Source organism: Zosterops lateralis (genome assembly GCF_965231275.1).
Source record: "Zosterops lateralis genome assembly, chromosome: 18".
Lineage (NCBI taxonomy): Eukaryota > Metazoa > Chordata > Aves > Passeriformes > Zosteropidae > Zosterops > Zosterops lateralis.
The window spans coordinates 5,328,636-5,352,224 of record NC_139778.1 but is presented as its reverse complement, the minus strand read 5'-3'; the positions used below and the strand labels follow the sequence as shown (position 1 = coordinate 5,352,224).

Sequence of the window (23,589 nt, the reverse complement as noted above, 5' to 3'; positions counted from 1 at the left end):
CAGGAATTTAAATGTAGACTCTGTAATGATCCATTATCATTCCTTGTTAAAAGGGGTATGAATATTCAAATGGCATAGATTTCTACATGCCCAAATCTTTACCTCAAGGATTTCTTTTATTTATGGTACAGATTAACAGGTCAGACTTGGAAAAAAAAGACATAAGAGACAACTGAAGTCCTGTCCTGGACTGTAAATATGGGTACTTTCTGATTAATTAAAACATCATCAGGAAAACAAAGAAACATCTGTTGTTAAGCTGCACTGATCTTACATAGCAGAAATCACAGCACATCTTACAATACTCACCTTAGAACAAATTCATGCACAGGCTTATAATAATCCTTCTTGGAGAATCTCCCCCTTCTTTTGCAATTTCAAATGTACAGATTGGTATATCTGCACTAATTTACATATGCTCTTCTTCATGTATCAGAAGTGACCTCACATCTCTCTCTGAGATCCATCCATCCATACTTCAGCTACAGCCCAGCCTCTTATTTCTGTGACAAAATCTTTGTCTCTTATACTATCTTGCCCTGCCTGTGACTCTCAGGCACCAGCATTATCACACTATCACAGAGATTGTTCCTCTGCTTTCAGAATCTTACCAGCACCTCCACCAAATGCTTTTCATAATACTTACTTCCCTCTTAGTGGCTTACCTAATGTATTCCTCTTAGGCATTTCTTACAAGATTCACACCATCACAAGGGAAAGATAAAAGCTGACATTCCCATTGTACAGCTGGGATAGCTGCAGCACTGACATACCAAGCAATCCATTCCAGGTCGTGCAATGAGTCGGTGGGAAAGCCAGCAATAGAATCCATAAGTCCTGAATCCAAGTTCTTTAAGTGCTTTGACTAGTCCAGATTCCCTCCTTAACACCCTTGTCACATTATTTATAGGAGATGTATTCATATAGCCACTAAGACATCAAAATTTTCTAATTATAACTAGTCATGTCAAATGACAATTATGCCCTTAGTTCAGTTTGCCAGACAATGCTTAGCCAAAGAGGGTTTGCCAAAATATTTTTGACCGAAGAAAGAGTAGGCATCTGTAGCATCTGCAGGCGAGATCGTATAAAATGTCCCTGCAACACGTCTGCCCTGGCTCCACAGAAAGCTCCAAGGTAAGAGGATGGGGTCTGCAGGCTGGCAGGAAGGGGATGGCAGCCTAATGTGCCACCACATTCCTGCTGCCTCTGGTGCTCCTGTCCAGGAGAGGACTCCATTATCAATCTGTTTTCAAGGCACCTGCCTGTTTTCACTGATTTTGATTTCTGCACAGCAGCAATTTGGGAACTGTCATTTCTGTTTTACAGTACTGACCAGCTGCCAGCCCACAATCCACACATCTGGTGTCACAAGAGGTAAGAAGCTGATTTACTAATTCTTAGGGACAGAGACAGATCCTCTGAGGTGGGGTGTATGTATGGCTGAGTGAATGGTCACTGTTTCACTGTATATTCTTAAGTCCATTGTAGTCACAGTATAAGGTATTAGGGTGCTGAAGGTTAATAAGGTTTTCAAGTGAATTACTGAGTCACAGACCAGTCCAAGTTGTAAGGAATCTCATAAGGTCATCTGGCCCATTCTTTAAGGAATATTGTTTGAAGTCTCTGACAATTCATGGCAGGCCAGAAAATCCCAATGGGGACATTCTTCACTTCTGCTTACCTAACAGGGAGTGAGGTGCACTGCCTTCCCATCATTGCTGTTGTAGCTGTGTAACTGAACTAAGAAGACAGTAGGAAAACTGAAAAATTCAGAATTTTGTCTCAGAATATGTAAAGTAATATGATATTTTGTCCAAAATTTGCCATGAAATCACTAAAGCAGTGAGAGCAGAAAGAGCTGTAATATAAGAACCCAAGCTATGACTGTCACCTCTGTAAAAGGCAATGCTGCCCTTTGTTCCCTGCTCTGCAATTTCTTTTTTTTTATTTATACAATATTTACAAATGTTTACAATTTAAGCTGCCCACTTAGGGGTTTCTTTTTGGTTTTTTTTTCCTTGGGGCAGGGGGAAGAAAAATATTTCAGAGAAATTAATACAGGCTTTAAAATCCCTTATATTTAAATATTTCATTTGAGCTTTAAAACTTTAAACTTTGTTTTTTCCCTAAAATTCTACTAATTTTTAAAAAACCAAAACAAAGTTCTAGAAAAGGAGCTATCTCAGAGTGGTTCGAACAGCATTAATCTTCTTTTAACAATCATGTTGCAATTTAGACCTGGATTCAAGCAGTTAATAAAATTTTACAGAAGTTTTTAATACTGAAATTGAGCCATTAAGAAGTTTGAGTTTTCAGTATGCAATTCAGACATTGGAGTACAAGCATTCTGAGCTTTGCGAAAAACTATCAATTGTGAGGAAAGAGCATTATAATAATTCCAAATTAATTTTAAGAGTGCTTAAGCACTTGAAAGGATTTTTGAGGTTCTTACTTCCACAGTACAGTGCCTGAATAGTTGAATTCTATGTGTCTATAGATTATTTAAATGTGATTTAGGCATAAGCCAAATATTCTCCCAAAGTATAATTTTGATGTTTTCCATAAATTTTGAATTGCACCAATGCAAAAATTCGCAATTCCTTCCAAAAGCCTACAAGCAATACTAATGTAGTTCCTTTTTTCTCCACAATTTCTTTTTTCTTCTCCTTATAAGTGCTTGTTTTTGGGCAAATTTGAGAAACATATCTGCTCTTCCACAGTGTTTCCTGCTGACAAACCCCTCCACAGAGCGCAGCCATGTCTTCGGACTCGGAGATGGCCATCTTTGGGGAGGCTGCTCCTTACCTCCGAAAGTCAGAGAAGGAGAGAATTGAGGCCCAGAACAAGCCTTTTGATGCCAAGTCCTCCGTCTTCGTGGTACATGCTAAGGAATCCTTTGTGAAAGGGACAATCACGAGCAGGGAATCGGGAAAAGTCACTGTCAAGACTGAAGGGGGAGAGGTGAGTCAAAAATAAGGCTGAAGGACAACATTTGACCCCCACTCTGGCTCTTAGCTGACATATGTATCCTTCTTCCTCTGACAGACTCTGACCGTAAAGGATGACCAGATCTACTCCATGAACCCTCCCAAGTATGACAAAATCGAGGACATGGCCATGATGACCCACCTGCACGAACCCGCTGTGCTGTACAACCTCAAAGAGCGTTACGCAGCCTGGATGATCTACGTAAGTGGCAGCAGCAGCTTCCTTTGGGCAGCCTGGGGAGCTGCTGGGCCAGGCTCAGGGGAAGCCAACGTGCTGTGTCCCTTCCTCACAGACCTACTCGGGTCTCTTCTGCGTCACCGTCAACCCCTACAAGTGGCTGCCGGTGTACAACCCCGAGGTGGTGTTGGCCTACCGAGGCAAGAAGCGCCAGGAGGCCCCTCCACACATCTTCTCCATCTCTGACAATGCGTATCAGTTCATGCTAACTGGTGAGTGCCTCTGTCTCTCTCACAGCCATTAGACCATTAAATTCTCTGAAGAGATACTCTGTCTCAGCCAAGTGAACAGACTTTTTCAAAGCTTTCTTGCTTCTGACACACACATCTGTTGTGGGGTTTACTGTCTTCATAGCATTGTTTCTACTATTTTAAATGAAAGACACCTCTGCACTCAGTCATGTGCTTTGGATGTCTACTTGTTTAAGTCAAGCTGATATCAGCCCAAACATTAAACTTACCTGACTATGTTTCATTCTTTCTCCGTTGTTCTTTGAGTTTTGAATGCTGTACTTCTGCCTTGTTGACAGATCGGGAGAATCAGTCCATCCTGATCACGTACGTACACCCCCTGCGCGGGTCCCTGCAGGGCTGCCCGGGGCCAGGGCACCTCCTGCCTGACCATGCACCCTCTGCTTCTCCCTTGGCTTTGGCAGCGGAGAATCTGGGGCCGGGAAGACTGTCAACACCAAGCGTGTCATCCAGTACTTTGCAACAATTGCAGCCAGTGGGGATAAGAAGAAGGAGGAGCAGCAGACCTCTGGAAAAATGCAGGTGAGTTAGTAGACAAATGGTGGGATCAATGCTTTTGTCTGTTCCTGTCAGGATGTTTGGAAGGGATAACTAGCAATAATTATGTCCCTGCAGGGAACACTTGAGGATCAAATCATCAGTGCCAACCCCTTGCTGGAGGCCTTTGGGAATGCCAAGACCGTGAGGAACGACAACTCCTCACGCTTTGTGAGTTGCTTAAAAAAAATAATTCCTTTAACAAAGTAAACAGGAGTTTATATCCTGTTGAAAATTAAAAAGACAACTTTATGTTAGTGGTGGAAATACAGCTGATTTTAAGAAAATGTCTCTAAGCTCAAATCTAATGCCCAGTGGAATAAATTACAAAATTCTTCATTTTGGATATATTTTTTATGCTGTACATCTTGAAACACATTTATTTCTTTAAAGGGCAAATTTATCAGAATCCACTTTGGTGCCACAGGCAAGCTGGCTTCTGCAGATATTGAAACATGTAAGACACTTTCCTGAGCATTTCACAATCTTTCCATTACCCATCTATCCATACAAAATATTTTCACCCCACCATCTATAGTGCCTTCCCTGTTTTCTTCCCATTTTTTTACTTTTTAAAATTTGTTTTTTAAATTTTATTTTTGTTCCTGTTTCTATTTGTTTCTAACTAAATTTTCCCCCCAGATCTGCTGGAGAAGTCCAGAGTCACTTTCCAGCTCAAGGCGGAAAGGAGCTACCACATCTTTTATCAGATCATGTCCAACAAGAAGCCAGAGCTAATTGGTAGGAAGAATTACTAACTTGGAGGAAGATTGCTGGATATCAGTTCACCCTATTACTTTCTTGACTAAACTAAGCCCACATGACCCATCTTCTTATTTCCAGACATGCTCCTCATCACCACCAACCCATACGACTACCAATTTGTCAGTCAAGGTGAGATCACTGTCGCCAGCATTAACGACCAGGAGGAGCTGATGGCCACAGATGTAAGTAGCAATTCGGAGTATTATAACTATTTTCATCTCCCAGGCAAAGCTTTTATTTTACTGTTCCTATTTCAGAGTGCTATTGACATCCTGGGCTTCAGTGCTGATGAGAAAACAGCCATCTACAAGCTGACAGGAGCTGTCATGCACTATGGGAACCTGAAGTTCAAGCAGAAACAACGAGAGGAGCAGGCAGAGCCTGATGGCACCGAAGGTATCAGCAAAATCTTTGGCTGACATGTTAGAAATAGAAGTGGCAATAATAATTCAGTATTTGGAAGATGGAGTAGAAATGTGTTTAGGTGAGATGGTACATAGGTATGAAACTGCCATCCAAAATACACTTTCTTCAATTACTGTTTATTGTTATCTGCACTACCAACTAAATATATATCCAAAATTTTCTCCTGAGCTACCACTCTGAATTAGCATAACTTTCTCAGTATGCTTAAACCCACAGAGAAAGAAAAGTGGTTTTTTTTTTTAAATTTGTTTCTGCTTGATAGTTAAAGAAAATTAGGGCATTATATTCAGTTACAGAACTTCTACTTCATAAATCGCTTTTTTAGGGCAAAATTACTCATGAATCCCAGAATAAATTTTTAATAAATATGTTGTTTCTAGATGTTTCTGTGAAGCTTTTTAAAGATACATAAAGCCTTTAGATGTCCTGCTCTATAAAAAAATGCAAAGATGATTTCATTTGAGTAATAATGTCATGCTTCCTCTGAGATCTAGTAAGAAAAATCTGATTGCAAGAACATTAAATATTGCAGCTGCTTTGGAAAGGTTTCATCACTCAAAGTCCTGAATGTATTGCTAGCCTTAATTTTTCTATCTTCTTGTACTTAGTTGCTGACAAGGCTGCCTACTTGATGGGTCTGAACTCAGCAGACCTGCTCAAGGCTCTCTGCTACCCCCGAGTCAAAGTGGGGAATGAATACGTGACCAAGGGCCAAACTGTGCAGCAGGTAACAACAACCAGTCAGTGACTGGGAACCTCTGACTTGAATCACTTACTATTTGCTCTGGATATTGTATTTCTTCTACTCTATTCTCCTTTGGTTTAGGTGTACAATTCAGTGGGTGCCCTGGCAAAGGCTGTCTATGAGAAGATGTTCCTGTGGATGGTTGTTCGCATCAATGAGCAGCTGGACACGAAGCAGCCCAGGCAGTACTTCATTGGTGTCCTGGACATTGCTGGCTTTGAGATCTTTGATGTAAGGATTTCAGGCTTGAGAGCTGCTCCTGAAAGGAAGGATTGTTATGTCAGAGTGCGATTTTATGCAGAAAAAACCCAGTCATTTTGTTTTATAGCAGAAAACAAAATGCTCAAAAGCTCCATCAGTACAAGCAGTCATGCTGTTTGTGCAGAAGCAGCAAATAGAATTTTATACGTTATAATATTACAACTATTTGAGCTTAATGCTAAGGATTAAATGACCCAATATAATTCCAATGAATTTATAGAAGAGCTTTTGGAGAAGAACTAGAAGATGCATTGGCAAATATATAAAGAATTTAATGTTCAAATTGCTGAAAGAAACAATAAATGAATATTTATGCGTTTAATCAGAAATATCAAGGGTTTTCAATTTGGGGACAAGGGCATGCACTCATCTCTTTTGCTGAAAAAAAAAAAAGGCCAAAGTATTTTATTAATTTAAGGAGATTCACTTAAAAAATCTGCTCTGAAAAAAATCCCTTATTTTCATTATGTAGGTGTTTCTTTCTGGAGCTTCATATAGGTTCTGTTATGGTAGGATCCTGATAATAGAGTTGTGTTTTAACTGGGGAGATTTATAAAAGGTGGAGGAGAATGATGAATAACTGGGCATACTGATGAGGGTTGGTTTTTGTGGTTTTTTTTCCACTAAGCAGTTCAACAGCCTGGAGCAGCTGTGCATCAACTTCACCAATGAGAAACTGCAACAGTTCTTCAACCACCACATGTTCGTGCTGGAGCAGGAGGAGTACAAGAAGGAGGGAATTGAATGGACATTCATCGATTTTGGAATGGATCTGGCTGCCTGCATTGAGCTCATTGAGAAGGTGTGTTTTTAATCATTTAACTCGCTGAGAAATAGATTTACACATGGCAAAGTTTGTTTTTCAGCTTCCTGTCTTTTACTACATTCCTTTTAAGACCAAACCATAATCATATATTCTACAGGCATTCTCTCTTGTTTATTTCAGCCCATGGGCATCTTCTCCATCCTGGAAGAGGAATGCATGTTCCCCAAGGCAACGGACACCTCTTTCAAGAACAAGCTCTACGACCAGCACCTGGGCAAGTCCAGCAACTTCCAGAAGCCCAAGCCTGCCAAAGGCAAGGCTGAGGCCCATTTCTCCCTGGTGCACTATGCTGGCACAGTGGACTACAACATCACTGGCTGGCTGGAGAAGAACAAGGACCCTCTGAATGAAACTGTCATTGGGCTGTACCAGAAATCATCTGTGAAGACTCTGGCTTTACTTTTTGCTTCTTATGGTGGAGCAGAAGCAGGTTATTTTACTAAATTTTCTTTTTCAACATTTGGGATATGTAAAGATGCAACAAAGAAAGGGTGTATTGAAAACGTGGTTTTTTTTTTTTTTTTTTTTTTTTTTTTTTTTTTTTTTTTTTTTTGTTTTTGTTTTTGTTTTGTTTTGTTTTAAAGAGGCTAGTGGCGGTGGTGGTGGTGGCAAGAAGGGTGGCAAGAAGAAGGGTTCGTCTTTCCAGACTGTCTCAGCTCTTTTCCGGGTAAAGTGTGGATACATTTTCTATAAAGTGACATGAATATAGTACCAAAACTGAGCTAAACACATTAAGGTTTGTATTTTGGCATTGGTTTTCTAAAGAAGCAATATGAAGCATGAAGTGCCTTTCATAGTGATTTACTGTTCAAATTTAGGATTCAGTCTTCATTTGGCTCTCTGAATTTCTTATAAAATTTAACTCTCATTTTTTGTGAAAAATATTTTTCAGAATCTATCATGCAATACAAATACTTATCCCATAAAGGCTTGTGTTACAATATCTATAGAGTAGTGTTTTACTTCCTCCAAAATAAGGTGAAGAATTTTAAACATTTTTTAAATGAAAATACTTTTCAACAAAAGATATAGAAATTTTGATTAAATCTAAACCTTAAATTTGGAAACTTCTTTCTCCTAAGATTTATTATATTAGTTCCTTGCCATCTAGGTCCAAAGTATGCCAAAGTAAATTTCTTTTATCTAAGCCACTGTAATGCACGATCCCACAGGAGAATCTCAACAAGCTGATGACCAATCTGCGGAGCACTCACCCCCATTTTGTGCGCTGTATCATCCCCAATGAGACTAAAACACCTGGTAAGAACCCCAGGCAGAAAGATCCTGGCTCTGATACATCCATGCCCCTCTGCACTGCCATCTGTGTCATTCATTTGTGCTCTGCATTGTTAGGGGCCATGGAGCACGAGCTGGTGCTGCACCAGCTGCGCTGTAACGGAGTGCTGGAAGGGATCAGGATTTGCAGGAAAGGGTTCCCCAGCAGAGTCCTCTATGCTGACTTCAAACAGAGGTGAAAGCACGGTGCTTGTCAGCATCATTAAAAGCAATGTTGGCTCATTCATGGGTCCATTTAGGCTATGCTCTGTTTTCAAAAACAGTTGGTGCAGTTTAGTGGCTACTGTGTGTTGCTTGGAAATAAATAGACTTATCTTCCTGTGATTCCACAGATACAAGGTGCTTAATGCCAGTGCCATCCCCGAGGGACAGTTCATAGATAGCAAGAAGGCTTCTGAGAAGCTCCTTGGCTCAATCGATGTGGACCACACCCAGTACAAATTTGGACACACCAAGGTACAAACCTCCCCATCCACTGTCTGCCTGGGCTTTGCTCTGCCTGACAGTGATGTGCTGCAACATTCCCTCTCTCCAGGTGTTCTTCAAAGCTGGGCTGCTGGGACTCCTGGAGGAGATGAGGGATGAGAAGCTGGCACAGCTCATCACCCGCACTCAGGCCAGGTGCAGGGGCTTCCTGATGAGGGTGGAGTACCAGAGAATGGTGGAGCGGAGGTACACCTTCCTCTTCTTCATTTAAAATCACTTTGCTCTTGCCAAAAGTGTTGACACTTGTCAGATTGAGAATATTCATTGTACATTTTAATTACTGCTCAGGGAATCCATCTTTTGCATCCAGTACAACATTCGTGCATTCATGAATGTCAAACACTGGCCATGGATGAAGCTGTTCTTCAAGATCAAGCCTTTGCTGAAAAGTGCAGAATCTGAGAAGGAAATGGCCAACATGAAAGAAGAATTTGAGAAAACCAAGGAGGAGCTTGCAAAGTCTGAGGCGAAGCGGAAGGAGCTGGAAGAGAAAATGGTGAAATTGGTGCAGGAGAAAAATGACCTGCAGCTCCAAGTGCAGGCTGTAAGTAAGATTTTTCTATACTTTTATGAGTAAATAAGACCTAACTCTTCTTTCCAGCACTCTGGATTACATACTAAGCTTTCTAAAATACTTTAAACTTAGTACTATGTAACTAAAGGTAAGATAGAGGACACGTTCTTTCTTCACTCAATCTTTCTATTCCAAACTGGAGTTTAAAAAGTATAAGTTTTTAGTCTTCATACCTGTATGTGTCCATGTGAGTTCATGAAGCCATATGAGAGATATTATGTGAGACATAAAGCCTTATTTTAGTCACTGTAGTGTATCTAGTGTAGGAGCGACAGCAGTTTGATAAGCCTACTACTCTGCCTTAACTCAGTTGTAAAAATGAAGAGCTGATTACCATTTCTTAGCAAATCTAACCTCACCTCCTGTGCCTCCTATTCCCAGAAGACACACATGCCCACTACAACTTATAACACAAGCACCATCTCCATATGTCTTTTGGCCTTCCAGAACCATTAAAAACATTTTGGCCTTACCCTTGAGTTAAAATGTCTATGTCAGAGAAAGATAAATCTTATTGTATTGTCCACTGAAAGCATTGGCTGAGTATGAAGCTACTAATCAGAATTTTGAATATTCCCTCAGCGGTAGAGTTATTAACATTTCTCACCTCTTCCACATAAATTTGAATTTACTACATAATAATATACCACTATTTTCTAAAGGAGAAAACAAAAATACCAATTAAACCTAAATGACCTTCTGATATACTCAAAATAAATAAGGGCAAATGAAATGTAACTAAACAGAGCTGTATTGATGATACAAAAGGTCCAACAAGATTTGTAGTTAGTAATGTAATTGCAGAGCATGTTTTTTCCCAAAAAAGTAATTCTGTAAGTGTTACCAATTCACATCAGTTCCTTTAGTATTAAATAATATTTCCTGTATATTCCCACCAGGAAGCTGATGCATTGGCTGATGCTGAGGAAAGGTGTGACCAGCTCATCAAAACCAAAATACAGCTGGAAGCCAAAGTTAAAGAAGTTACTGAAAGAGCTGAGGATGAAGAAGAAATTAATGCTGAGCTGACAGCCAAGAAGAGGAAGCTGGAAGATGAATGTTCAGAGCTGAAGAAAGATATTGATGACCTTGAGCTAACACTGGCCAAGGTGGAGAAGGAAAAACATGCCACTGAAAACAAGGTACATACATTGGCAGTTACATAAAGGGTCAGGACATTATTGACTCTCAGAGTAAGAGGCAACTTACCAAAAGACATGCTGGCTTTGGAAAATCTTGAGCTGGGCTTCTCTGAGCATCCAAGAGATAAATAAAACACAAAACCAGTGAGCATGTTTTCTTTCAAATTTTAAAAGATGCACATATTTATAGGTTAAAAACCTGACTGAGGAGATGGCAGCCCTGGACGAGACCATTGCCAAGCTGACAAAAGAGAAGAAAGCCCTCCAAGAGGCCCATCAGCAGACCCTGGATGACCTGCAGGCAGAGGAAGACAAAGTCAATACTCTGACCAAAGCCAAGATCAAGCTGGAACAGCAAGTGGATGATGTAAGCACACAGACATGGAGCAGGAACAGGACAGGTATGGAGCCTGAGCTGGCAGGTAGAGCCCTGATGGTCTTGTTGTGTTTAGCTGGAAGGGTCCCTGGAGCAAGAGAAGAAACTGCGCATGGACCTGGAGAGAGCTAAGAGGAAACTGGAAGGAGACCTGAAGCTGGCCCAGGACAGCATCATGGACTTGGAGAATGATAAGCAGCAGCTGGATGAGAAACTGAAGAAGTGAGTGTGGCTCTGGGGCACCTGAGGGCTTGGCTGCAACACTTGTCTTTTTTCATTGAGCTCTAACATGGTTCACTTCATCCAAAGGAAAGACTTTGAAATCAGCCAGATCCAGAGCAAGATCGAGGATGAACAAGCCCTGGGTATGCAACTTCAGAAGAAAATCAAGGAGTTGCAGGCAAGTCTCTGTCCCCTCCCCTGTTCAGGCTCAGCTCAGGCAGGAGGAGGGCACGGGTGTGAAGGGTCCCTGGTGTTGTGCAGGCCCGCATTGAGGAGCTGGAGGAGGAAATTGAGGCTGAGCGAACGTCTCGCGCTAAAGCAGAGAAGCATCGGGCTGACCTGTCCAGGGAGCTGGAGGAGATCAGCGAGCGCCTGGAAGAAGCAGGAGGGGCCACAGCAGCTCAGGTTGAGATGAACAAGAAGCGTGAGGCAGAATTCCAGAAGATGCGCCGTGACCTGGAAGAGGCCACACTGCAGCACGAGGCCACGGCTGCCGCGCTGCGCAAGAAGCACGCGGACAGCACGGCTGAGCTGGGGGAGCAGATCGACAACCTGCAACGCGTGAAGCAGAAGCTGGAGAAAGAGAAGAGTGAGATGAAGATGGAGATTGACGACTTGGCCAGCAACATGGAATCTGTCTCCAAGGCCAAGGTATGGAAAAATATGAGAACTGCATGAAAATAAATAATGTTGATGTATATTTATAATTATGGCCAGGTCACCATCTAACTCCCTGTCTCTGTACGGAACTTGTTTCTAACCTTCTAACTCCAAAGAAAAGTCTGTAACTTGCAAGTGTGTTCATGTTTTTCTGGCTAGAAACATGCTGTTCAGATTAAGATGGGCATCTAGATACTAATCTTCTTTCATTCCCTGTGATCTCCACAGGCAAACCTGGAGAAGATGTGCCGCACACTGGAAGATCAATTGAGTGAGATTAAAACCAAGGAGGAAGAGCATCAGCGCATGATCAATGACCTCAATGCTCAAAGAGCTCGTCTGCAGACAGAAGCAGGTGAAAGAGACTCCCATATGTTCTGGCATGAGTCCTAAACCAGCTTGGTTGGGTCATAAATGACAACTAGAATGTCTTCTTATTTGTGTGCTTCCCCAGGTGAATTTTCGCGCCAGGTAGATGAGAAAGATGCTCTGATTTCTCAGCTGTCAAGAGGCAAACAGGCTTTCACCCAACAGATTGAGGAACTCAAAAGGCATCTGGAAGAAGAAATTAAGGTTATTCCTAATTTCTTACCACTGGCCACTGAGAACACTTGTGGCTCACACTGCCTAGTGGGGACAGGATCTGCTTAGCACAAGTCATCCTGGGGAAAGGGTTCTTTTCGGCAACAAGTTCGATTAATGGATTTTGTGCTCCAGGCTTACATCTCTCCTTCGTCACAACACTCCTACAGAAGTCATGTTTGTAATGTGAAATTAATTCTTTGGAAGAGATTTCCTGGGATTCCATTCCTTGACCCAACACCACTCTCTGTCTAGGCCAAGAATGCCCTGGCCCATGCCCTGCAGTCCTCTCGTCACGACTGTGACTTGCTCCGGGAACAATATGAAGAGGAGCAGGAGGCCAAGGGGGAGCTGCAGCGAGCCCTGTCCAAGGCCAACAGTGAAGTGGCCCAATGGAGAACCAAATATGAGACGGACGCGATTCAGCGCACGGAGGAGCTCGAGGAGGCCAAGTATGTGGGGAAGCAGGATGACAAATGATGGGAGAAAACTAATAGTGGTCAATATAAATTGGAATCTCTGAGAGTGGGTTAAGACAAGAATGGGATGAAGGGAAGGATATACAGTCTTTGTAAAAAAAAAAGGGAAGGGAGGAAGTGAAGAAAAAGTGTTGATTGGAAAGGAAAATACAAGCTTTAGGGCTAGAAGTGCTAAAAAGGGCCTAATAGGTGACAGAACACAGCAAAGGATGGATCCCTCCAAATCTCTGAAAAGTGCTCAGTTCAAAACTCCTAAAGTGATCAGCTGTCCTCTCACGACAATATAGAACTCATGTCCTTCCAAGTTCTAATATGGCAATGTATTTCTCTCCTCCTAGGAAGAAGCTGGCCCAGCGCTTGCAGGATGCAGAGGAACATGTTGAGGCTGTCAATGCCAAATGTGCCTCCCTGGAAAAGACAAAGCAGAGACTGCAGAATGAAGTGGAGGACCTGATGATTGATGTGGAGAGATCCAATGCTGCCTGCGCTGCTCTGGATAAGAAGCAGAAGAACTTTGACAAGGTCTTTTGGCCTCCAGCACCCCTGGCCAGAGCAGGGCCCCGTGATGGCCACAGCCCGACTCACACCCCGTTTTTCTCCAGATCCTGGCAGAATGGAAGCAGAAGTACGAGGAAACGCAGGCTGAGCTGGAGGCCTCGCAGAAGGAGTCGCGCTCTCTCAGCACGGAGCTGTTCAAGATGAAGAATGCCTATGAGGAGTCCTTGGACCACCTGGAAACAATGAAGCGGGAGAACAAGAACCTGCAGCGTGAGTCCCTGGCCCTCTGCTCCTCACTGGCCTTGCTCACAAGCTTATCTCTCTGCCACACTTAATGGCTCTGGGCTGAAGGAATAAGAACTTGCCTGGCCCCTTGGTGCACCAGAGCCCTTCCCATTCTGCTCTGTGCCTGACCGTGCTGCTTTTCACCCTTCCTTGCAGAGGAGATTTCTGACCTCACGGAGCAGATTGCGGAGGGAGGAAAGGCAATTCATGAGCTGGAGAAAGTCAAGAAGCAGATTGAGCAGGAGAAATCTGAAATCCAGGCTGCTCTGGAGGAAGCTGAGGTACATGACCATAATCACTGGTGTCTGCAGTAAATAAATGCAGAAATAGGGCTGAAAAGGCCTGGGTTCCCCTCTGTTCTGGCTGTGGAGTGCAGCTGAGATTTCTGAAAGTATTTTTGATTTCATCAATGTTTGTATTCACTTGTCCAGGCCTCCCTGGAACATGAGGAGGGGAAGATCCTGCGCCTGCAGCTTGAACTCAATCAAGTCAAGTCTGAGATCGACAGGAAAATAGCAGAGAAGGATGAGGAGATTGACCAGATGAAGAGAAACCACCTCAGAATTGTGGACTCCATGCAGAGCACACTGGATGCTGAGATCAGGAGCCGGAATGAAGCCCTGAGGCTGAAGAAGAAGATGGAGGGAGACCTGAATGAAATGGAGATCCAGCTGAGCCATGCCAATCGTGTGGCTGCAGAGGCACAGAAGAACCTGAGAAACACCCAGGGAGTGCTTAAAGTATGTTACACCAAAAGTTTGCACTTAAGGGTTTACTTTGTCCAATACTGGCTTTGCTGCAGGCCTCCAGATATATTCCAATCTCTTAATAACTCTCCTTAATTGAAGAGCCCAGAACTGGATGCAATACTCAATTTGAGGCCTCACAAAAACTTAATAAAACAGTAATTCAGCTCCTGCTCTGCCTTGGCTTTCATAACCCTATTACTACACATCCTTGTAGCATCTCTATATTCTTCCAAGGTCATCTGGTGCTTTTCTACCACCTCTGCCTTTCCCTCTTACACCTCAGTTACACCTGAAGGTTCTTGCTCAGCCATGCTGATCTCCTGCCTCTCTTGCCTGATTGGTTATACATGTGAATTGAGAGCTTTGTCATTTAGAAAAGCATTCTTAAGTCTTTTTTGGTTCTTTATTCTTGAGAGGGGTTTCTCAAGGGGGTTCCATCCAGGGATTCCTTGAAAAACTAATGTCCACTCTCCTAAAATTCAGGGACTTGACCTTATTTCTAGCTGTCCCAGATCCCCATGAATCAGCTTCCTACTGACTTTTCTAATATTCTGTGCATAGACGGACAATAGGTCCACATATAAATATATACCTATAATTATATATATTATACTTCAACAATAATTATTGGACTCGTGGCAATTGCCATTGGGCAACAGTGCTGTGTCGTCTTATAATTTCTCTTTATTCTTCTCCTTATAATTTCTTTTTATTCTCTTAAAGGACACCCAGATCCATCTGGATGATGCTCTCAGGACACAGGATGACCTGAAGGAGCAGGTGGCCATGGTGGAGCGCAGGGCAAACCTGCTGCAGGCTGAGATTGAGGAACTCCGGGCAGCCCTGGAGCAGACTGAGAGGTCGAGGAAAGTGGCTGAGCAGGAGCTTCTGGATGCAAGTGAGAGAGTTCAGCTACTCCACACTCAGGTTAGATTCAAAATCCCACGGGTCTTTTTCTTCCCTTACAGATTTTCTTCTGTGTAAATTCCTAAACCTACTCGTCTAATAAAATACTTTATCCAAACCAGAATTATTACACTTGTACAAAGAAATAGATTACAGAAAAATGAGTAGGATTGCGTTAGCAGTCAGAAGGGCTGCGTCAAATTTCAATAATTCTCTCTATCTAGCTATGTATGGCCTGACAAGTTAGGTCAGGAAGATGTTGATATTAGATTACTAGAGGATAACTTTACAGTAAATTTCTTAAATAATTGTTCTCTTTTGGAAATAACTGCACAAAATTTTATTGTTCAACAGAACACCAGCTTGATCAACACCAAGAAGAAGCTGGAAACAGACATTTCCCAGATCCAGAGTGAAATGGAGGATACCATCCAGGAAGCCCGCAATGCTGAGGAGAAGGCCAAGAAGGCCATCACTGATGTGAGTTGGACACTCCTGGACTTGCTGATGGTCAATGTACTATTCCCAAAATATGTCCAGCCCCAAAATGGCTTTGACTCTTTGCTCTGATCAGGCGGCCATGATGGCAGAAGAGCTGAAGAAGGAGCAGGACACCAGTGCCCACCTGGAGAGGATGAAGAAGAACCTGGACCAGACTGTGAAGGACCTGCAGCTTCGTCTGGAAGAGGCAGAGCAGCTGGCACTGAAGGGAGGGAAGAAGCAGATCCAGAAGCTGGAGGCCAGGGTGTGTAGAGCTGGGCTTGTGAGTGAGTGAGCGTGTCCTTGCAGAGACATTGCCAGAGAGGCTGCAGGGCTGGGCTTGTCCTTGCAGGTGCGGGAGCTGGAAGGGGAGGTTGATGCTGAGCAGAAGCGCAGCGCTGAAGCCGTCAAGGGTGTGCGCAAGTACGAGCGGAGGGTGAAGGAACTGACCTACCAGGTAAGGCAGGAGGAGACTGCTCTGACACTCTTTGCTCACAGCAAGGCACATTTCCCAAGGGGAATTGTTCCCCTTGAGTGATGCAGAACCAGGAATTGACTCTCGTTCCTGTTTGCCAATCATTCTAGTCTGAGGAAGACAGGAAGAATATTCTCAGGCTGCAGGATCTGGTGGACAAGCTGCAAATGAAAGTGAAATCCTACAAGAGACAAGCTGAGGAGGCTGTAAGTATTGCTTTCAGTATGGGAAAAGGCCACATTATATTGGGGCAGGGCACATATTGAATGAGGCTGAATACCTGCAGAGGATTATGAAAGATATTCCTGAGACACAACTGTCTTGGTGATGCTGTTTTGCTATTGTGTCATGAGGCCTTGGTGAGCTCTGGGTACCCGTGGACAGGGAGATCCTTTAAGGGAAGTTGTGCAGCCTGTTCCACACAGGAGGCCCCAGTAAAACAAGCCCAGGGGCCACACTCACTGGCTGACAAGTTCCTGAATCTCTGCCAATAATCAGCAGCAGAAGGCTTCAGGGTCTTCCAAACCCAGTAAGTCACACTGACAATTGGGCAGGAAGGAGTGGGAGGGTAAGTACAAAAATGATAAATCCAAGGGCTGAAATTTCTCCTGACTTGTGTCACAGTCCTGGTGAATCTTGTCCCAGTAGGGTCCTGAAAAGGGGAGGATGAGGAGCTCTGTGTGAGCCTGATGTGAGAGCAGTGGTGGGAGGGGGATGAAGATTTCTAAGGCTGACTTTCAGCAGGAGTGTAATCCCTGCCCTGTGCTCCTGAGCCTTGATTTCCTTTCCCCACACAGGAGGAACTGTCCAATGTCAACCTCTCCAAGTTCCGCAAGATCCAGCACGAGCTGGAGGAAGCCGAGGAGCGGGCTGACATTGCAGAGTCACAGGTCAACAAGCTCCGAGCCAAAAGCCGGGAAATCGGCAAGAAAATAGGAGAGGAAGAGTGAGGATGTCATGAGGCAGCAAAGTGACCTGAGGGCTGCACAAAATGTGAGCCCTCTGTCACTTCCTTGTTCTAGTGTTCATAACCATGTCAATGTGTAGAGAATAAAGATTATAGATTTCTTAGCATACACAGCAGAATCAGTGATTTTGGTCATTACAATTCAGTTCTGCAATTATACAAGTTAGGAGTATTTTCAAATGAAACAGTAGAGCTTTACTCATCCCATCTCCAGTATTTCTCCACTGTCTTACTCCATTACCAAGGAGGAAATAAGACTAATGTAATTGGCACACTGGGAGAGGATCAGGACAAAGGCAGGACAAGCACCTTTTCTGTCCTCGCATAGAAAAAATATTTTTGCCTTTGTGAGTCGTGTTTAATGGGACCATCATTGTGAACTCGGAGGTTCTCGTTGGTGGTCCCATTATCACTTGGGCAAGTGGTATTTAGAGGCAAGTTGCCCCAAAGGTAGACATCTGTAGTCCCAAAAGCATTTATATGTCTCTGAGTCCTTATGGAGGAACTTAGGTAAGGACAGATGTGCTGCCTTAGAACAAGGGAAGTGAAGGCCAATAACTTTAGAGAGGGCCTTGTTACTGAGCAAATTTAAAGATCATACAGCCTTTGTAATAACTTCAAGAATATGGTGTTAACAATCAGTTTTAAAGAAAAACAAACAACATATTATGTGGATAAGAGGATATTGCAGAGCCTTACTTCCTCTGTGAGGCAGAATGGCCAATATAAATACAATATGTTCCTGTTGTAAGTGAAATTGAACCTAACAAACACCTTGGTAGAAATGTGAACAAGAGGATAAACCCCAAGCAATGTAACATGTAGAGCCACCAGAACAAGCTAGAACAGGTGCACTACTGTGTAGTGTTTCCACTACTGAAATGTATAAGCTTTTGTGCTAAGGAATAAGTAAGAGTTATGTGCAAATACAAAAAGCTAAAAGAGCTTATTTTTGTCATGCAAGATAAGTCTTCAAGTGGAAATTACACTGAGAACATTACAACTTGGAAGAAATCAAAAAATTTAACACTTTACAGAGATAAAAATCCATAGATAATAATGACAAACTATGTCCTACCTGTCTGACTCTTGAAGCCCTGGATGTGGGATGTAGATACCAACTGTATTTGGGCTGAACAGGGAAGAAACAAGACATCTACACAAAGTGTACTGGTCTGAAGTCTTAAACACATGACAGGCTGTTTCCTGCAAGGCAAGAAGCAGTACTTAAACACTTAAAAAACACCTTTGTAGCAGTACTGGACCCAGGCACATCACATAGCTGACAAGGGCAGATTCTACATGCAGATACCATATTCCATTTTACCATTGTAAAGGAGACTTGGCTCTATCACACTACAGGAACATTTGTGGGTCCCTCAAGGTTCCTGGCTAGGCTTACACCCCTTTATTTTTGGGGAGTGCTTCAAGGAGCTGTGAAACTGCTGGGGAAGGGAGCTGGAGTTGTTGGAAAGGAGATGGTGAGAAAACAGAAGGAAGGAAGCCTTTTGCACTGACCACAGCAGTCAGTGTGTTTGCAGCAATAGCATTCAGGACTGGGAGATCCTCCTCCTCCCGAACACACCGAGGTTTACACACATAGAATCCTCCCATGTTATAACTAAATATGGAAATATTTTTCTGGGCAGCAGTTAAATATATTTGAGGAAAAGATGGCACCCTGTGTTGACCCTGTTGTCACTGTAAATGATGCTCCTCAGAGACATCATCTCTATGTGTGAAACTGTGAAAACTTCATCAGTGCTAGTGATACCTGGCAACAAAGAAGGGAAATTACTCCTCTCCTTTTCGCTTCCCACAATATACTCCTAAAAGATAGGTGGAATTCTTTATTTCCAGACAAACCCTTACCTGCCATACCTTGAAAGAAAGCAGGAGAATTTTGTTTCTTCTGCAGAACGCCTTTGTTTACAAAAAACAAACCAACAAACAACCCCAAAAATGTAATTCAAAAATCAGTGTGTTGCAATTGTGGTTCAGTGAAAACATGGAAAAGTATTTCCAGCTCCATCTGTACCTTTTTAAACCTGCTGACAGACTAGAAAATACCACAACAACTTTGGGGATCATATTTCAATGCCAAAACCCCCTGTTCCCTTTGGACAATATTACAAACACCTTCCAAAATGAACAAGCTGTTCCGACTGTGCAAGAATCAGGATGCACTTGAAGCACCTGAAACTCTTAGGGCTTCTCTCTCACCTGTAAGAATTTATGGCCTGAGGATTTGCTACTAAATGCTCAACTGGTGAGAATTTAGTAGCAAAGGTGAAAAGTAACATTGCAGGTTCCTTAAGAGACATCACCTTGGGCCAGAATTCCAACTGCACAGATGAGAGAGGGAGAGAAATCACACACACTGCACTGTGCAGACCTGCCCTTGCCACCTGGAAAGCATGGCTGGAGATTTTTGGAATCAGAGTGGAATATTAAAGGGATGAGTAAGGCAAACCAATTTCTCCTCACTTTGGATTTGCTGCCTTGGCTGGAGGACAGGAGTCATTTTGCATCAACACACTATTTCTGGAGTCAGGCTGCTTGTGATACAAAATGTGCTGATGCACAGGGAACTGATCTTGGGCCCATAAGAGGCCTAAAGAAACAACTCTCAGAGAAGGTTTAAAATAGATGCAGCTGATGAGCTCCACTAGAGCTGCTGCCCCATGTGGACTATGGAGTTCTCTGACCTTCAACAGCTTGGGCATGGACAACTGTGTCTCTTGGGCACAAAAGCATCAGCACTTTAAGAGGCATTAATGCGTTATATGTGAGTCATATCACATCATCCTTTCTTTTTATTTTCTCAGTACAAGGTGGCCTTTTTTCTTTCTAATACTGAACTTTGAACACTGATTTCTGTCATTTCTTCTTCACTTTCCACCATCTCAGACATTTCCAGGCACTAATCCTCTTCCCATTGGCTTCTCAGTCTTTCCACTCTACTCATCTTCTGTGTAACTGAAGCTCCAGTGTGTGGTGAAAAAAGTATCCTCTACATCACTGTCATATTATTTAGAACACTGCTCAGATGTCATCCTCTCATGTTTGCTGTACTGGTAGAAGGAGAATGATTAGCTAATTCTGATGCACTTTCAAGAACTGTTTGTCCTGACATTCCAGGTCACCGTTTTTACCTTCCTCTGCTCAGTGAAATGACACCTTCCCCTTAACTGCAGATAATCTGCCACTGCAGCTTTTCAGGAAGCCACTTGGAGTCCACAATTAAAAAGAATGGCATCACCTTTACAAACTTGTAACTCACAACAGTCCATACCAGGGAAAGTAACCACTCTGATCTCTATGAACTGAAGCAAGATCACAAGCATAGCAACCACTAAGACTAGAGGAACAGAACTTGAAGAGAGAAAAGCCACCAATTCATACAAGTTAACAAACAATAAAATCAACCTCATCCCCACCCCCCCCACCCTAAAAATCCCCACCAAAAACCTGCCCCCTGAATTTCACCAGCAGTATTTTCCTGGAGCTTATGCTCTACTAGGGTTTAAGCTCTCATCTCTCATACCCTGTGCAGTGAACATCTTGAACTGCTTTACATCCCAGAGGATGCATTCAAGTCTGTCATTACTTATGAAAATTAGCAGTTTTCTTTGAGGTCAGTTCATGTTTCTTACTATTTTTTTTTTCCATTCTCTGTACCAGCATGGATTAAAGATGCCTAATAGACCTCCAAACCATTTTTCTTTGCTGGGCAGCTCATCATGCCAGCCACAGTATGGCACACAAACAGCCTGCAAGAAATACACTTTACTTTAGTCTGATCTGATTCTTTCTGGTTTTTATATACGAAGTATGTCCTTACCATTGCAATGGTCCAGTACTCAGCTAGCTCTTAGCAGAAGGGTAGGGATGAGAAGTTTTGCTCTAGCAGATCAGAGCATCAGCATTTGTTTCCAGCATGTGCTAACATTCCTGGGAGCTCTCGTTTTACACAGAGGCAGCAGAAATGCTGCTGCAGCAGAGTGTGAATATTCCCTGCCAGACAGTTAATCAGGGTCCACAGGGTGCACTGATGCCTCCAGCAAGCCCTGTTCAAATGACAGCATGGCTGACAGCAGCACTAGCAAGCTGCAGATCCCTTGGAGAAGGGTTTTGAATAAAATATCTAGTGTATCAGATAGTTCAAAGTAGTAGAAAACTGAAATGGAACTAGTGGTAGGTTTGTCTGTGTTATCTGTGAGTTTTTTGGAAAGCTCAGGAAAAAAAAAAAAAGGACAAACCAGTGAATTCCTGGAAGAAAAATCCATCAAAAGCCATGAGGCTCATGCAGCTCCTCCTCCCAAAGTGGGGGCTGTGGGGAGCAAGGTAGGGGGAGAGTTCTTCATTTTCTTTCAGGGCACATCTACACTAAACACCTTAATCCTTCCACTACACAAGACATCAGCCCCTCACTTAGACATACGTGGATGTCTCTCTGTCAAGGCAAAGCATCTGCTCACCATCAAAACAGACCATTACTCTTCACTAATCCCTGACAACCTTTAAGATTAGCCACCTTCTACTTCGTGAAGTTTCCTCAGGATTGGGAATTATATTTAGGAAGTTCAAGGTTCAGGCACATGTAGTGAAAGCCTCTATCAAAAATACAAGTAAACTTTCATGACAACAAAGGCAGCTCCTATCTGCTGCCTGCCTGTAGGCAAAAAAAAGCTGAAGTTTACCTATATTCCCTATTTTATCTGGACCCCATTCTGATTCAAATTTATAAGAGACTGACTAAATGATCCAGAATGGTGAGGAATTCTCAGTGAAGCTAGAGAAGATTCTCCCACCAGTCATGCCAGCCCTGAATGCCTCTATGAATCATGAGATTCTGGTGTTCTGCCCACTGAAAGCTCATTCTGGAGTGGCTGCCATGGAGTGCTCTTGTGGCCATTACAGACACCAGACCATAGTTCAACATTTGGTAGGACCAGATGACAGGCTGGGGAGAAATTCTGTTCTACTGGGACTATACCTGCTCAGTGCCCCTTCAGGAGGGATTTCCAGACCTGCCTCCATACACTATGTATGGACTAGAGTAAGGACTGGGAATGACAAAGTCTGGGGAAGGAATTACTTTCCAGAGGGCTGTGATCTTCAGCAACACCTGCAACAGTCCATGCTACAAGGAAAAATGGATGAAAGACAGTTTGTCAAAAGCAGGCCAAGATAGATGAACTTGTCATCTTCTTCAGATAAGACTGTCCAGGCAAAGGAGCTGTGGCATTCCTGATCTAGCTGGATCAGAAGAGCCAGGATGTGGGAAAAATCCAGCAGGAAAACTACTGTTAAGGTGGAAAACAGGCAGGCACTGAGCACTGGGAGAGAGGGAAAGGAGTGCTCCCACCAGACAGCCAAGCTGCCAGCTGATGCCCTTCAGCTAGCAGAGCTGCAGAGGACTTTGCTGCTCCAAATATTCTGGCAGTGTCTGAGACAACAAGGGAATGACAAACATATTTAGCAAGTTCCTCTGGCTGACCTGGCTGGGAAGGCACCGACCTCCCTATTTCTTTTCTCTATTAGCCACACGTGTTACTTGTTCAGTGCTGACAGGGAGGAAGCTTGATGGGAAACAAGTAGATCCAAATGAAAGGGAGAGAAAACACCAGAATGGTGGGGTTGTGATCAAAGTGTCCAGCTCAGTATGTCCTCAGAGAAATATTGATAAAATCTTTGGGACAAGGGAGCCAAATTTATTTATTTGGGACATTTCCCAGGTCCATATGAAGAGAACAGGCTGTCAAAGGGCAAACCACAGAAAAGTTTTCTTTCCTGAGTGAAATGAAGATGTGTTGGCACATGGAGCTCACCCTCAGGTGGCAGTGCAGGGAGCAGGAGAGGTAGGAGCGTATTTGGTTCAAGGTGGTAGAAGACGTATGCAGACACTGCTTCCACACAGCCTCAGACACCATTGAGGCTGAGCCACAGCCAGGACAATGCTGTGGGATGGCATTTAGGTCCTGACATGTCTGTCCCACCAAAAAGCAAGTGGGTGGTTCATTATAGCCCTTGGGAACTGGCCAAGGCCAGAGGGAGGAGTTCTGGAGCAAGAACTTTAGGCTGGCACATTTTGGAGAGGGAAGAAGCTGAATGACTGGGACTGATGGCAGACCTGAAACACCATCAGCTGCCTTTGGAGTTTTTGAGGGGCCAGCAAAGTGCCATATCAGAAAAAGGATCACATAGGGTGGCACAAATGTGAGCTGGGCAGACATGGTGAAGCACATTGTCCCAGGTCTGGAGCAGAGCAAAGCTTTGCTCTATTGGGTGAGTTGAAGCTTAAGGATATCTTGCCCCTACAGTAGACTTGGCTGAGGTTGTACAGGGTATTTCTGTGTCACTGGGGTCT

General features: G+C 43.3%; 1 protein-coding gene and 1 long non-coding RNA gene across 3 annotated transcripts in view; one reads left to right on the top strand and one right to left on the bottom strand.

Moving 5' to 3' along the window:
- Positions 1-1,081: 1,081 nt before the first annotated feature.
- LOC310916752 (myosin heavy chain, skeletal muscle, adult-like) overlaps positions 1,082-23,589 on the top strand; it is a 42,870-nt gene continuing 20,362 nt past the window's right edge. The window contains exons 1-40 of one of the 2 annotated variants that reach the window (XM_083874544.1): positions 1,082-1,137; positions 1,330-1,377; positions 2,724-2,964; positions 3,049-3,192; positions 3,284-3,440; positions 3,758-3,785; positions 3,884-4,001; positions 4,095-4,187; positions 4,410-4,473; positions 4,659-4,757; positions 4,860-4,963; positions 5,039-5,177; positions 5,816-5,934; positions 6,034-6,183; positions 6,845-7,015; positions 7,160-7,469; positions 7,624-7,706; positions 8,212-8,299; positions 8,393-8,510; positions 8,668-8,791; positions 8,871-9,007; positions 9,110-9,365; positions 10,295-10,537; positions 10,728-10,904; positions 10,990-11,135; positions 11,223-11,313; positions 11,397-11,786; positions 12,024-12,150; positions 12,250-12,368; positions 12,633-12,829; positions 13,195-13,378; positions 13,459-13,624; positions 13,796-13,920; positions 14,071-14,379; positions 15,112-15,315; positions 15,649-15,774; positions 15,869-16,039; positions 16,127-16,231; positions 16,360-16,455; positions 17,047-17,325. In XM_083874544.1, the coding sequence (XP_083730670.1) occupies positions 2,761-2,964; positions 3,049-3,192; positions 3,284-3,440; positions 3,758-3,785; positions 3,884-4,001; positions 4,095-4,187; positions 4,410-4,473; positions 4,659-4,757; positions 4,860-4,963; positions 5,039-5,177; positions 5,816-5,934; positions 6,034-6,183; positions 6,845-7,015; positions 7,160-7,469; positions 7,624-7,706; positions 8,212-8,299; positions 8,393-8,510; positions 8,668-8,791; positions 8,871-9,007; positions 9,110-9,365; positions 10,295-10,537; positions 10,728-10,904; positions 10,990-11,135; positions 11,223-11,313; positions 11,397-11,786; positions 12,024-12,150; positions 12,250-12,368; positions 12,633-12,829; positions 13,195-13,378; positions 13,459-13,624; positions 13,796-13,920; positions 14,071-14,379; positions 15,112-15,315; positions 15,649-15,774; positions 15,869-16,039; positions 16,127-16,231; positions 16,360-16,455; positions 17,047-17,199 (5,835 nt within the window). In that variant the 5' untranslated portion in view covers positions 1,082-1,137; positions 1,330-1,377; positions 2,724-2,760 and the 3' untranslated portion in view covers positions 17,200-17,325. Of the gene's footprint in view, positions 1,138-1,329; positions 1,378-2,723; positions 2,965-3,048; positions 3,193-3,283; positions 3,441-3,757; positions 3,786-3,883; positions 4,002-4,094; positions 4,188-4,409; positions 4,474-4,658; positions 4,758-4,859; positions 4,964-5,038; positions 5,178-5,815; positions 5,935-6,033; positions 6,184-6,844; positions 7,016-7,159; positions 7,470-7,623; positions 7,707-8,211; positions 8,511-8,667; positions 8,792-8,870; positions 9,008-9,109; positions 9,366-10,294; positions 10,538-10,727; positions 10,905-10,989; positions 11,136-11,222; positions 11,314-11,396; positions 11,787-12,023; positions 12,151-12,249; positions 12,369-12,632; positions 12,830-13,194; positions 13,379-13,458; positions 13,625-13,795; positions 13,921-14,070; positions 14,380-15,111; positions 15,316-15,648; positions 15,775-15,868; positions 16,040-16,126; positions 16,232-16,359; positions 16,456-17,046 lie in introns of those variants that run through there. The other variant, XM_083874543.1, reaches the window with a different exon arrangement.
- On the bottom strand, positions 16,242-21,105 carry LOC310916759. Its single transcript, XR_014591348.1, has 3 exons — positions 21,061-21,105; positions 18,295-18,422; positions 16,242-16,360 (listed from the first exon to the last, which is right to left on the bottom strand). It is a non-coding gene; the product is annotated as an uncharacterized lncRNA (long non-coding RNA).